Below are 14,936 nucleotides of genomic sequence, written 5' to 3' on the forward strand. Positions count from 1 at the left end.
AACCTTTTCATAATAATTGCCAGGACTCCATAGCACTCATTTCTAAGCTGTTAGAGAACTAAGGCAACCAAACAAAATCTGTTCACCGTTCCTGGCAGTACAGTGAACATGAAACTGCAAGCCAGATACTGACACTGGGTTATTGTAAAAGAATTGTGGTTTAGATTTTTAATCAATATGCAGAAGTGCAATTAGAGGACCCCCCTGGTGTCTTTTTAGAAGTGATTAATTCCTGATATTAAGTTTTCCCTCAAATGCTTAATTCCTCTCCCCTCTCAAATATGGGAAGGATTTCCCTAATGCTTTTATCTTACTATTGCTAGATCTTATATGATTGCAAAAACGTTTAACTATGTCAAGTAGGCATCAAGGCAATTTATTATTTGGAAAGACACACTGGCCAAAACAGTTTGGCACTTTTCCTATCTAGTCAATGTTCAAATAAATATTCATCAGCTACAGTGCCTCTGGTGAACCACTGGGCTGTCATCTCATATCTGATCAGAACAGCCTAATTCAGTTTCTTATTTCCATAGATTATCATTAAAAGCACACATTTCAAATATTCTTACTGGAACTTCAGCCATCTGAATATTTTCTATTGCAGTAACAATTCATGTTTGTTCCACCTGTGAGGAAATACCCGAAGGCCATCAACCTCAGCAAACCACACCTCCCCTCCTCTATTCAAGCTAAACCCACTTCCCTACACTTCCAAGAATAGCTAAAAACTCCCAGAAATTTACTGTTACTTCTCTGTTCTTAAAGGCCTCCAGTGATTGATTCCCTGCCTACAGCCTGCTCCAAAGACTAAAAACCTCCCTCATGGTTCCTAAAGGCTGTTATTTCTTTTTCCAGCTCTTTATGGATAGAGAAAGTTCCCTTCTTGTGGGAGTAGCATCTTACAGTAGTTGCCTACATACATAGATTACTTTCAGTGGAAAATTACTTTGCTTTATGTGTTTGTTTGTCTCCATTATGAGGCTCTGTGCATATTGTGTCTTCTGCAAAATACATCAGGATTGTCTATTCTTCTGATCTTATTGTGCTGCACAGGTTTTTTTAAATTGATGGCCCTTTTTATCCCCAATAATACTTGCAAGTGTGAAGCTTATTTTGATAGGCATTGGCAGGGGTTCATCCTTCATGCCTCTCAGATTTTCTGAGCAAACAATGGCACTAAGTGTCACATCAATTGTGTTATATCAATGATGAGATGATACCAGTGTACTGTTTCTGAAAACCAGTTTATCTTCAGAAAAGACAAAGCAAAGTGACCAAGACAATCCACAATGTAAGAGACTGAAGCATAAAGGACTAAAGATGTAAGTGTATTTCAGGCAAAATAATTTTATAAGGAGAAAAAAAATCTCATTCAAATTAATCTGTAGCTTAAAAGAAAGAAAAAGAAATTCTTTACATTTAAGGAAACTACAAAACTGATGTAACAAGTGATCAGACCTTACATTTTGTTTTGCTTTGTGCAATATCTCTTAATGTGTGCATAGGCCCAGGAAAATCAAGAGCTTACCTGAGTAAAATGCTAGCATGTAACTTTGTATTATATACACATTCATACTTTCACTTTAAAAGGCCATTAATTAGGAATAGCATTAGAATGAAATTCTAACAAATATTCAACACTAGACACATGCTTGGCACAGGAATCATGACAAGAGCACAAACTACACAACTGAAAATACAAAAATTGTCCATTTCCTCTTATTCCCTTTTCCATTAGGATGGAAAAATCTTAACATAATGTTCAGTTATATAGCATTAGAATGATTTAAATACTTTTTAAGTTAAGGCTTCCTCCCCTCTACTTCTATCTCTGCAAGACAACTCGGCCCTTCAAGAACTGTGTTTCCATAGTCTCCAATGTCTCAGATTTCTACTAAATTTACAACTAGAAGCATATGAAGAACCAAGTTTAACACGTGGCTTATAATGAAACAGTAACTTGAGATTTAAATGACTCTGTAAGTATTTATAGAAATTTTCCTCTTCAAAGAGTTCTAAGTGAGGTAAATATTTACACATCCCCTCCCACATAATCTTCAAATTCTTTTAAGACTTACAATAAATTTGCCACCATCTTTCAGCCCAAAACTGATGCTACACTAACTGCTGAGCAATCTGCTCTCATTTCAGTGTACTGAGATATTTTGACGACTTTGCTCAAGAAAAAACACCAGTGGCACAGTGACAAGACAAAATTCCAGCTCATAAATATTAACTTACTTACTTAACCACCTTCTAAATGCTGACCTCGAAATTACTTTGAAGAACTGTAGTAGGAAGTGCAATATTAATATCCCTTCATTCAAATACTTCTTTTAACATTTGAACAAAACGCAGCTGAGTCATCAAGTCATAAACTTACTGACCATATGACATAAGTGATTTGGTTTTAAACTCAGAAATGAACGTATCCCACTGACTGGGCAACTAAACACACACTGAAGGATGGTTCTTCACAGAAGAATTTTTGAATGAGCATCTTAAAACTACTGCAAACTCTCTCTACAAAACAAAACTGGATTACTTGGCATATCCAACTCTTGTGTTTGATATCAGTTAGACCAGGACATTTTGTCCTGCCTTCCTCCTACAGTGAGATAACATTTGGCATAAAAGAAAGAAGAGATCAAACCAGTGACAGACACAGTAAGACGCACAAACTGAGATCATGTGAATCAGATAAGTATTTTTCCCATGACACCTCAGTAAAACCAAAATTTTCCCCATGCTTTTCACACAGGCACAGTCTATGGATTATCATAAAGGCAAGAGAATTCAGTAAAAAATAAATTGGACTTGCCCCCAAAAGAACAGGAAAAAATCAGCTCAAAATAAACTGATGAAGGTGCATCTTGGATGGAGTTTGACTCATATTTACTATAAACAGGTTTGGCTTTACCATGAAACCATAGAAATGACATTTTACTGCACACTACCTGAGAATAAGCAGTATTTCCAAAAGGCCTACACACAAATGAAACAGGAAGATAAGTCCATGACTCTTTAGCTTTTTGGTAGGTCACTGGACACACTAAGGACATAACTGCAGAGTTTCTCAGAAGTTATCAACAATAGTTTTGCAGGTTGGAAGACTGGTAAAAAAACTGATGACATCTGAATTCCCAACCATTGTGGTGAGGTCATGGTTTGTACAGTTTAAGAGCAACAGTGAGACAGAAAATACTTAGCACCATTATTGACCACATAAACAGATGAAGTCATAGTAATAATTTCTCTTAATTATCACATCTAATTAAAAAAATCCCTATTTAGGCAGTAGTATCATCAGTAGAACTTAGAATATTTTTTTCTAGGAAAAAATCTTCTTAAACAATTTTTATTAAATATTATTGAAGTACTGATGTTTCTCAGTATCAAAAATTATTCAAAAAAAGATGTCTGAGGTTATCAATTCTGGATTAATATACAAGACACATAAGAAGGCCAATCTACAATCACTCCTCATGCATCTAAAGTTTCAGAATCTCATCCTCTTTTTGTTTCAGTAGTCAAAAATCCTGAAGTGAGGGAACAACATGGATTTAAGAACCAATGGAAGGGACTGTCTCTACAATCAGAAACTCAGCAGTCACATCCTCAGGTCCTGCTGTAACTAAGTAGCAGTTTATATGAACTACAAACTTTATACTAAATTCTCCTTCAAACCTAGGAAATTTTTTGAATTACAGTAACACATCAGTAGCTTTAAGAGCTGTTCTTACCTTCTGAATAGCCCTGGCCCATCGTGCTTTTGCAAAATTACCTCCATCACCCTGGAATGTATTTCTCCTGGAGAAAGGGAGGGGAAAAACAGTCAGAACATGAAAATAAATAACTAAAAGAGCTCTTTGACCCACTGTGGGCAAGTGGGTCAAAGTCAGATAGCTCCATCATCCATTTCTTCTGTATATAGTATTCTCTATATCCTAGAATATATTAGCTCTGTGGAAGTTATTCTTGACAGCGAGTTATGGAAGCTTATCCTGGTAATTTGCATAAGGGTAACTTTACACTTAGCAGGATGTGCTGGTTTGAGCTGATCCAAATTTCACACTCTCTTATCCTCTGACTCAATATGAGCTGTTTAGTAAGGACTGTTTCAGTGAATGCTTTGCTTTGTCAATATTAAATCCAAACAAGCTGTGGAAAATAATGGAGGAAAGCACTTCATTATGATCTATTTAGGCCTCCACATGGGAGATTTATTTTATTTATATCTGATGAATGACAGGAGACCATGAGCTAAGTTAACAGTTTTTACAGAGATGATCAGGTTAAAGATAATCAACTAATGCATTTTTACATTACTTCAGTCTATTTTCAACTCCAGTCCACTTTTTCCAAAAGGCAAATAAAAGTAACAGTCTAAGAAAATCTGATATTGCTGTTACAAACAGCTCTGTTTCTCTTGTAGGTTTTGAATGTTAAAATAAAATATTGAAGTTGGAATTTTTTTTAAAGTTTGATAATTAATAATTTTGTCTTATTTTCACCAGACTTGAAGATAAGGGTAGAAAAATATTTCCCTGCTTATTTCCAAATACTGTGCCACTCTCTACTTAGGCAGCTGGCTGATTAAAGAAACCAGAATGTATACAGTAAAGAGTCCCTTGACCTGATGGTGATTTGACTGTGAGAACACAGCACACATATAGTTGATATACAGAGAAAAAATAAGCAGATGCTAGACAGTAACTACAGCAAAGCACATGGAAGTATTTTTATATGCTGATTTTCTCTGCTGTAACAAAATACTAAACTGCATTCTGCAACAATTCAGATATACTCAAGCAGAGAAGACTGGCTCACACTATCATCTGTGGATTACAGGGGGTTCCCTGAAATCTAGGAGTTCACTGGCTTGAAAAGACTTGATTCCTGTTCCTCATACTATTATCAGGGTATAACAGACCATTGGCAAAGGAATATATTCCCAATTATAGCAGCTCATAAATCAGGATTACAAGGTCTTTTGCATCAAATGGCAGGAGGAGAAGGGGAAAACAACAACAGCAAAAAAAACCCCAAACCACCAAGAGAGGGGAGAAAAAAAAAAAGGGAAACCTTTGAATTTCCTCAGTAAAGGCATTTCCTTCTTAGGCACAGAGTGAGTGCTACCACAAGTCTTTGCAAACTGAATTAAAGGAGTTACTGAGAAATCACACTACACGAAAACAGAAAACCACCACCCCCACCCCCCAAAAGCCACCACATAGAAGCTTACATTTAGTCCAACAAATCTTTGAAATATAATCTGTTATGCGACTGGTTGCCCCCACACAGGAGTTGCACACTTGCACAGGCCTATTAGAATGAGAGCTCATTATTCAGCTATTTCACAACCCCTGTGAAGAATGTTGTTTTAACCTGAAAAATGCTAATTCAGTTCATGGCTGTTAAGCACAGATTAAAATAGTTAGTGTAGGCTCTACCACTCTTGCCAGATTCTAAGTAATTCAAAAGACACTTGTACAAAACCAGTTAAGTTGCAAAATAAAAATGTACAGTAACATTCTATAGATACAGTTTACAAGGGACAGCAGCAGCCTGTTTACTAAGTAAAGTTGTTGGAGCGTATTTCTGTTATATTTCAGTGTCACCCCTTGGTCTACACATTACTATTTAATTATCTTGGACTTTTGGAACAGTGCTCTTCTATTTGAGGAGAAAAATGTTCTCTCTGATACACACAGCTGAGTGCACATGATGCAAACTAAGTGTGAAGAGGCTTTTCTTCCCCTGCCCTCATCTCTGAGGCTGCATCCTTGCAGGTTCAGCCTTTTTCCTTTTCACAACTATTTTCTTTTTTTTTTTTTATTGTAAGGTAAATCAACCAAGTGATACTAGTAATGGTTCCACTCCATTCTGCAGCTGTTAACTAGACTGGAAATACTAGGTAATAATTAACCTTAGGAATTATTAAGGTAATTAACCTCAAGGTCAGATGGAGAGTGCCAGTGTTGCTTCAGAGGGAACAGAAAAAAACAGCTTTTATTGTCTTAACTGAAGGTAGGTAAGGTCAGGAGCACTCTTAAATTTGGAGGCATAATGTTCACAGGCAGACAGAAACATTTAACTGGTTTGCACTTCAGGAAGACATTGGGCTGTGACCAGACTGCTGAGCAGAGCAGGTAAATGAGGCAGTTGAATACACTTCTGCTTGTGCCACGTAGAAACTCAGCACAGACAGACACAGCCAGGAGCAGCTTTTTACCTGTCCACTGCCTGCTCACACAAGGACGGGTCCAGTTTAGACAAATGATTGTTAATTTTCTATTCAGATCTAGTAAAACTAATCAGTTACCTGGCAGAAAACAATTTATCAATACTGAACAAAGCCTCCAGATGACACATGATTTGCAGGAATTCTGAGTAACAAAGACCAAGAAGATACTGCTGGGAATCATTTGTCCTGGCAACTGAACTATGCACAAGGAATGCATCATGTTCCAGGCAAATGCATTGCTACAATTTTTTGAAACTAAGAACTTAAACAAGAACAGATTAGAACTTCAAACAAGCATTAAGTCAGAAAATAAGGCAATCACAGCTATAATTAGAAAAGCATTAATTGCAAGTGGTAGAACAACAAAAAGCTTGAAAACAAATGACAAATGCCTTAGGAGTGCCTGAAAATCACATTGATTCGCCATTCCTGCAACATAATGCCCAGCTGCAGTCTCAACCAACACACATCACAGGAACAACAGGCTGTAGAACCAGAAGAAAAGCCTCTGGAGAAGTCCAACAATATTTAGATCCAGAAAGCTGAGGAAGCAGCCCAGGTTAAAATTTTGATGCACCATGCATCAAACCAGCAGGCTTCCACATCTCCCAGCGGGAAGGATCAAAATAATGAATTTTGTTGCAAGAGAACACAGTTACATGCACAGGAAGGCACAGGTTAGATAAACACGAGGGCTCTTCAGGCTAGTTTATTGAAAGAGATCTTTAATACACAACAAAAGTCACACTGACACTTCTATTTAATAGATGTTTTCCCTGTCAATTTTGCTGCACAATTACATTAAAATTGGTCTAGTATTTCAGCGATGATTTGCATTTTCACAGCACCTCTTGTAAAATTAAATCCCACTGCAGACCTCATTGTAAAGCAGTTAATTATAAAGCAGTTGCAGTGTGACCACATATGGACAAATAACAACATCTTCTGAATGCTTATTTGTTTGTAATAGGCAATCCTGAACATCTGCATGGGTTTGTAAGCACTCATCACTAGTGTCAATATTGTCAGCTTTGACTATAACTGGAAATAAACTGGGGAAGAAAAACTGAAATAATCACACTCTATTATGACATATTATGACAATTATTTACTCAGCAACTTCCACTCCCCACTAGCAGCAGCCAAGCTGAAACACACATCACGTGCTCAAATCAATCTCTAATGGACAGATCAAGCAGATTTGTACTTTGGTAGTACACTACTACAAAACCAGGATTTTTAATTTTCTTTTCCTTTAAAATATGCTTCCCAGAACATTCCAGTAATGGTAATTCTTGTACAAATATAGGATAAGGATGCTAATGGCAATTTTGATCTTTATTTTACATTCTTTTATAGTTCTGGAGGAGGATAGAAAAGAATAAATAAAGATGAATAACAGCTTCTCTGTTGTTTATAAAACCTAAAAAGTACTTTCAAGTGCTGCACTTCCAGTGCTATAACTTCTGAAACAATTTAATGTGCATTGGAAGTATGTCAGTTTGTAAGAGACTCAAAAGTTTAGTGTGAGGATTTCCACATTTGTTACTCATTTAGGCTGCAGCAGTACAGTTCTTTGGGACTGTCACTGCTGGTGCAGTTGCTACCCCAGCCTTGCACATCAGGCCAAAGTGTCATTACTTGTATTAACTGCACCTGGGCTACCAAACGTTGTCCTCGTTATAGTACCTGCCAGGGATTATCTGAAGCTGATTGCACTGAAATGGTTTCCAGCTGAAAACAAGGTGCTCTAAATCACTAGCTTTCAAGTCAGCTCATGCACTTAGGATAAGGGAACACTATTCTTATTGGAAAATATATCTGGGATGTGGAACTATGGAAATGGTATCCCATTAATGGTATCCCATTAAGGATTATTGTACTATAAAGTTATAATTCAATTTTAATTTTTTTTCATAGGCCTCAATTATACAGTATAGATAAAAAAAAAATCAGTATAACATTAAAAAGCTGTGCAATAAGTAGTAGTTTAGTAGAACACTAGGAGTAACTGTAGGCACTACTTGTCCATCTTAGCTATAATCACATTAAAAGGAAATTATTGATGTGGTAAAATTGCAAGGGAAAATTAAGTGATTTTGGCTTTCCACGGTTAGTTCTAGCACAGTGAGACCCACTTTTTTAAGCCTCACATAGATAAATATAATTTAGCATTACCCAACTGCCTCATAGATATTTTTGTGTGTCAGTGGCAAAAGAAGGCAGATTTTCCTCCAAGATACTTTTTGGTAGCACTAAATCTATACCCTTACACAAGTTCCCTTTTGCAGATACTTAAGTTGCACTTAAAAACTTAGTTTCCAAACACCAACCAGTTACTCAACTCTACAGTAAAATTTTAGTTTTAAATTTGACTATTATTTTGTTTTCCATCTGCTTTCTTACTCAAAATCAGAAATTTCAGTAGCTGTATTATCATCTTCAATCACATGTTTATATCAATTAGATTACTGCTCGCTTTCACTTCAAATAGTTTACATTTCTGAGTTCTTGGTGGGGTTTGTGTGTTTTAAAGCTAAAAGTGCAAGACCTTAGTTTCTTTGGGACAAGGTATTTAATTTTTTTCAGCTTGTATTTTGAGAGCAACATTATTATAGTAATGAAATAACATTTTCTGATTTCTTTGAGATCACCTTGTATAAGTGCCTAAAACACATAACACAACATGTATATAATATAATATAACATGTTTTCTAACCATTCAGGTCCTAATGCTTAGCAAGGCATGAACAGAAACAAAACTATGCTTACATATATGCTTTACTTAAGTTCTTAGAGTTTTTCCTCCAGCACTCTTACACAGGTTACTCACCTAACCATTAAGAACTTAATTGTTATACAAGACCTACATCTTTTGACTCACCTCTAGAGAAGATGAATAGTTTGAAGCTGCGAATTTATCCTCATAACAGAACTCATGTTTTGACTTTTTCCTCTACTTCTTCACAAGATTTTTGTAGGCACAATCCACATGGATGTGGACCTTCACACCCTGAGAGAAGATGTCTGCCCCTGCTTGCTTCTAGAAATACCCCTGAGCCAAGTGCCCTGCCAGCACAGCTGCTCAAGATAACCCAGCAATTACTGCAGTCCCCCCACCACTGCCCTTCCGGGGGATAATTAACTCTTTGTTGCAAGGAAAGTACTTTCATCTGCCTGGTGTCTTTTCACCCTTCAGACTATTGTGAAGTCTGATCTCAGTGTGAATTATTTATTGGTTGTTGCTGTCTGTGTTAAAGCTGATTCAGAAAGTCCCATCTTGCTTTAACAATTACTTTCCAGTTAGGTTATTTGAGTATTCTGACTTCCCATATGACCCAGCAAACTTTTGTTTTATCACAGGTAGAGAAACAGCAAACTTTTCTGTGTAGCTGAGAATAGGTACTGGGAAAGGGAGGTGATAACTACTGAAACTTCTGTATTTAGGCCACTTCAAACGCTTAGACTTCAAAATATGCATTTTGGGTTCAACATTGTGGGATTTTCTTGTTCTTTGATCAACTATTGTTCTCAAACATTAATGTGCCCCTTTCTCAAAAGGTGGCACACTCAACTTCATGGCTTCTTATTTTTGTTATGTTGGAGGAACTTAACCAAATTAAACCTTGTTCTGAAGAACCACTGCAACTGAAGGCCTGATGCTAAAGGGTGTGCAAAGAGAGATGTACAGTAATCCATACCTAAAATATTTAAATATCAATTATTACCACTCAAAACTCTGAACTGGACTGTAAACTGTCATTCAGATCAGTCAAAATCACCACTTGTGATAATTATCTAGTATAGTTCATAGAATGTCAGTAAGTAACAGCTCATATTCTCTCCTACCTTACCATAGAAAAATAGCTTTGAAGAAAGATTCTATTTTTTTTAAAGTGTGCCAAGACAGTAAATCAAGATTTTGCAAAGTAACTTCCAAGTTTTCTGGACGTAAGGAGTCTACAAGGCAGTTTTGCTACCTGAGAAACACTCACAAGATACATTATCTCCTCAGTGCTGAAATAACTACATTAATTGTTTCCAAACTGCAAGATATTTATCAGAACAAAAGAACATGGAACTAAAACAGAACAAGACCAAAGGCTATCACAGAAGACAGAGGACACAAAGAAACACATTTTTGTACAAATAAGACATTAGCAAGACACTGATCTGCTGTCCAGTGAAGTTGCAGCTTTTAGTCAATCTTGAATCTGTCAAAGTGTCATCTTGGATTATTCCCAGAAAGCAAACAATGTCTAACTGACACTTAGAGAAACTTTACAAATTGCTCCAGATTTTGCCTGGGTTTGCCACTGTGCAGCTACTTGGTAGTCACCAATTTTAAAACATTTTTTTTCCTCTAATACATCCAACTCAAAAAAGAATAATGTATTTTTTTCCAAATATGACATATTTCTTCATTCAACTGAACTCAATTTTCTTTTACATTATCAAGTCTCTGTATTCAAAACCAATGCCTAATCTTTCAATTTAAAATGAAAATAAAAGTCAGTATTATAAAAGTATTTGATTGTGTATGCATGCAATAAACCAAATAAATATGTAACCTTTAGATGCAGGATGGTCTTATAGAGTGTGTTACATCACACTTCCACAGCTACATCTCTGCCTGAATTTCTAAATCAGCCTTAGAAAAAATGTCCAACAAGCTTGATTTCATGTCAAAGAAAGAAACTCTCACTGTTTCTAAGAGAGGTTTCATAGAAGATCCTGTAGGTAACTATTGCCTGAACTTGGCCTCATGCATGAAACTATCTGACTGTTATAAACTTCTATATCAAATAGATCCTTAGATAGATTCGATCTGTCTCTTCTTCTAAACAAAAACATGGAAAGACATAACTAGTCATAATTGCATCAGGTTGAACATCTGTAGGATTCTTTTCCTTATGGTTTTAGCTAATGAAAGGCCATAATAATAGTGAGATATAAAAAATAGCTACAAAAATAACTTACCAAAATCTATTTGGGACAACTTCAGGAAAGAAAATGTACATCAACATGTCATATGAGCTCACCATCATTTGTTCTAACTGCCAAGTAAAGCTGTTTTGTTCTTTACTACACTTCTAAGCAGTTTTATACGTAATTCATTGTTGTTGTTTTTTTTCTGACAGAATCTTCAATTCCCTTAATGTTTCTCAATTCCCTCAATGTCCTTTTTCTCAGTCTCTTTCAAATACAGTGTTTTCTCTCTATATTTTTAACTGCTAATTTATCTTCTTTTGTATTTTTTTTGCAACAGAGTATTTTTTAAAATGTAAGAATAAAACTGGTAGTGATTGTAAAGCTGACATAGACATAAAGTAGAGCTGTATAACAAAACCCATAAAAATTGCTTCAACTTCAAATTCATTATATTTATGAGACTTAGTATTCTCCAGTTCTAAGTTTAAATTTTGTTTGTAGTTTTCCTGCTGCAGAGAGCTACTGCAACATTCTTTAAAATTCTTTGGAACCTTTTTTTTTAAAGTAGTCTTTTAAAATACTACTTTTGTTCCAATCAAGAGCAATAGTTCTAGGGTACAGAACATCTGAAGGAAACAGATTTGCAAAAAGCAAGAGGGTGGAACTGAACTTGGAAATGACAGCAGAGCAGGAATGATCATGCATATTAAGTAAAAATATTTCATTTCTCTTGGTTCATGTGTTTTGATGTAAACAACCATTTTACCTTGCCTTTGGGACACAGAAGTATTATATGAGTTAAACAATCTGAATTTTAGAGAACAGCCTCAGAATAATAATTAAATGTAAACCCACCTATCACTAATTATAATGTCAACTGCTTTTTATATTTTAAAAATAATATGCCAGTTCTGAAAAGCTGGGAACCAGTGGACAGTCATAGCTAAAAGGCTTACATGTGACATACAACTTTTGTTACCCTGCCTCCTTCTTTACTTTCTTTTGGACCTTATTTGTTTTTGGCAGTAAACATGAAAGGAAACAACAACACATTATGCAAGATCAGTTATGCTGAACTATTCTGTAATTTAACTTTGAGAAACAATCTCTCAATGAATGATCACAACAGAAAACAAACTTACATGGACAAACATTATCTGCTTAAACAGCTATGGCTGTGCACTGGAAATATGGCTTTGGTTTAAGGAGTTCATAACCTGTAGCCAAGTGGTAGAGATGGAAATTTTCATGGTTTAGAAATAATTTTATGCCTGCCCATCAATTTTTCCGTTATCTAGGCATGAATAATGAAACAGATTTTTGGAGAAATGGCTGCAAAGTGATCACTTCAAATTAATTTAGTTCTTAGCAATCATTTGGTTCTTTCTGTATTTAAAGCCAGGGAAGATTAATTATGTTCTTAAAAGGCCATTTAATGCTAATGATGCTCCAAGTATTAAGAAACTTCTAAGTCCATCACATTCAAGCTTTCTTTTCAGCATTCATCAGTTTGAAAAAATAAACCTGTATGTTGCTGTCATAGATCACTAATTTGCTTTAATTAATATCACTTTAATGAATATTACACTGAAAACAACATTGCAATGGTTGCAGGTCATGAAGTCCACTTTTAGTAATATGTCTCCTTTTAACACTCAACAGTTACCACAACCCAAAACATTAGATCAGAGGAAACACTGTTAAAACCAAACACTTCAGAATCAGATACTCAAATCCAAATTTGTCCATAAAATCTCTATAGATCTAGCACGGGTTTGTGGGTAGCATATCCCTCCTTCATTTCCTGTGTATGTATGTATGATATCTACTCATTTGGCCTAAGCAGGTAGAAATAAATAAACCCGAATAATGGATTTGTAATTTTTTTAAATGTAACAAAGTCTTTTTTTCTCCTTGTCCAATGACTGATTTTCGGTTCTGCAGAGAAGAAAATTATCCCAGGACAAATCAATATTCTCTTTAAAAGAGAGATCCTTGTCCATGTTGCTGTACTTCCTTAGGTTTTGGGGTTGGTTGGTTGTTTTTTATAAGAAATTCTTGTTTCATTTTCTCTTTTTTGGAAATGCCCCTAATCAATTTTATGCCATTCACTTGAGTTTCTGATTAACAGGCATATCTGGAAATTTCTGGCACTTCTGGATATACAGTAACATATTTCTACCTCAGTGGTACCAAAGAGATTAACCGTGAAATCCTCATTCTTGCCAGTAATAGCATTCAGCACTGGGTACTAATGATGCAAACAGAAAGAGCCAACTGACTTATCATATGGTCACTATACAGAGCTGGAATGAAGTATATAATAAATACTCGATTGCTAATTTTTATAAATTCACAGTCATTCATTCATTGATTACATTAAATGGAGAAATACTTAGGTGATTTTTGTTTGGGGTGTTTTTACCAGTATTTTGCCTTTCTCTCTCTCTCTCTTGCATTTCTTTTTTTTTTTTTAAGCCTCTGGGAGAAAATATATTGCTCTAATAAGTAGTCACTTAATAATTTACCACATCCTTCAAAATCTGATTTAGTGAGTTTATGCTTTCTGGAAAAAGTTAATCAATTACACTTAATTAGCTATCAGTCTACATTTAAAGTTAGCTGCCATAAACACCATTTATATATATAACCAAAGACTTGACAAACAAATATCAGTGTGAAAAAACTTAATGAAGAAATTTTATCCCCATTAATACTTGAATATTTACAGGATAGCTAAACTGGTGTTTAATACAGCTATTCAAAACATATAGTGTAATCTAACTTCTCAGACTTTTAGTACAAAACAGTTATTTTGAATAAATACACATCTCTAAGTAAACTTTAAAACAATCATAATCTTTCAGCTCATAATCTTTGAAAATACCTATTATTAGATGAAAGAACCTTCCACTTAAAAATAATATGTAGTTCAGTGCTTACCCTTAATTTATTAATATAAAAGTTTAATTAAATTCAATAAAATTATTTGGTACAAAGAGGTAAAGGAAATAATTCCATAGCCAGATCAGGTTAACTTCTTTTGGTTTAACTTAACCTGCTCAGAGGCTCAGATCTCTGCTGAAAAATACACATCAACCCAGATGATATGCTAATGGCTGGACTTGTGCTTAGAAAAACATAGAGAAGCAGCTCTTGAATGCTGCCATTACTGACAGCTCTCCCCCTAAGGAGGCACTTGTACGCCTCTGTAAATACCCTGCAAGGACTTACTAGTAAATGTAAACAGGCTAAGGATGACAAGAAGCAAAGAGATGCTGTGGCACCTTGTCCATGTACAGTCTCTGACTCACTGCATCCATGTGCTTGATGATCCTTTTGCAGACTCATTTGTTTCCTAGTAATTTTGTGTTGATGGTACATGCACTAGGACTCTGCTTTTTTAGAGTCCATGAAAAGGTCATTTAAGTGCATCCACATGTTATTGCCTCAGAGAACACATAACTTCATAATGGAAGAGGTTTTATCCTATTTTCTCTTGTGTTTGAGCTAATTTTCTGGTACCACTGCTGTTAAGCACGACTTAAACATGAGTCAAGTGCCTGACACACCATATATTCTTGCTGCTTTTCCCAAGAGCCTGTTCTACCCTTCATCAAGAAAACGCCTTTTTTGAGTGTCAGCTGCTCACAGTATCTTTCCTGCACTACTATAGATAAAGGACACCATAATGAAATGTAACAGTCTGTGACAGCTGACATGAAAGCCAAAATGAGCAGTAGAGACAGAAAAC

At 35.5% G+C, this 14,936-nt stretch overlaps 1 protein-coding gene across 1 annotated transcript in view; it reads right to left on the bottom strand.

The window, feature by feature from the left end:
- Window positions 1-14,936, bottom strand: part of UNC13C (unc-13 homolog C) — a 176,185-nt gene that overhangs the window by 149,194 nt on the left and 12,055 nt on the right. Inside the window, exon 7 of the mRNA XM_051797190.1 lies at window positions 3,747-3,813. Coding sequence (XP_051653150.1) covers window positions 3,747-3,813 — 67 coding nt within the window. The remainder of the gene's footprint in view (window positions 1-3,746; window positions 3,814-14,936) is intronic.

This window comes from Manacus candei, unplaced genomic scaffold (assembly GCF_025592945.1).
Source record: "Manacus candei isolate 608988 ecotype Guabito, Panama unplaced genomic scaffold, ASM2559294v1 h1tg000046l, whole genome shotgun sequence".
NCBI classification, from domain to species: Eukaryota; Metazoa; Chordata; class Aves; order Passeriformes; family Pipridae; genus Manacus; species Manacus candei.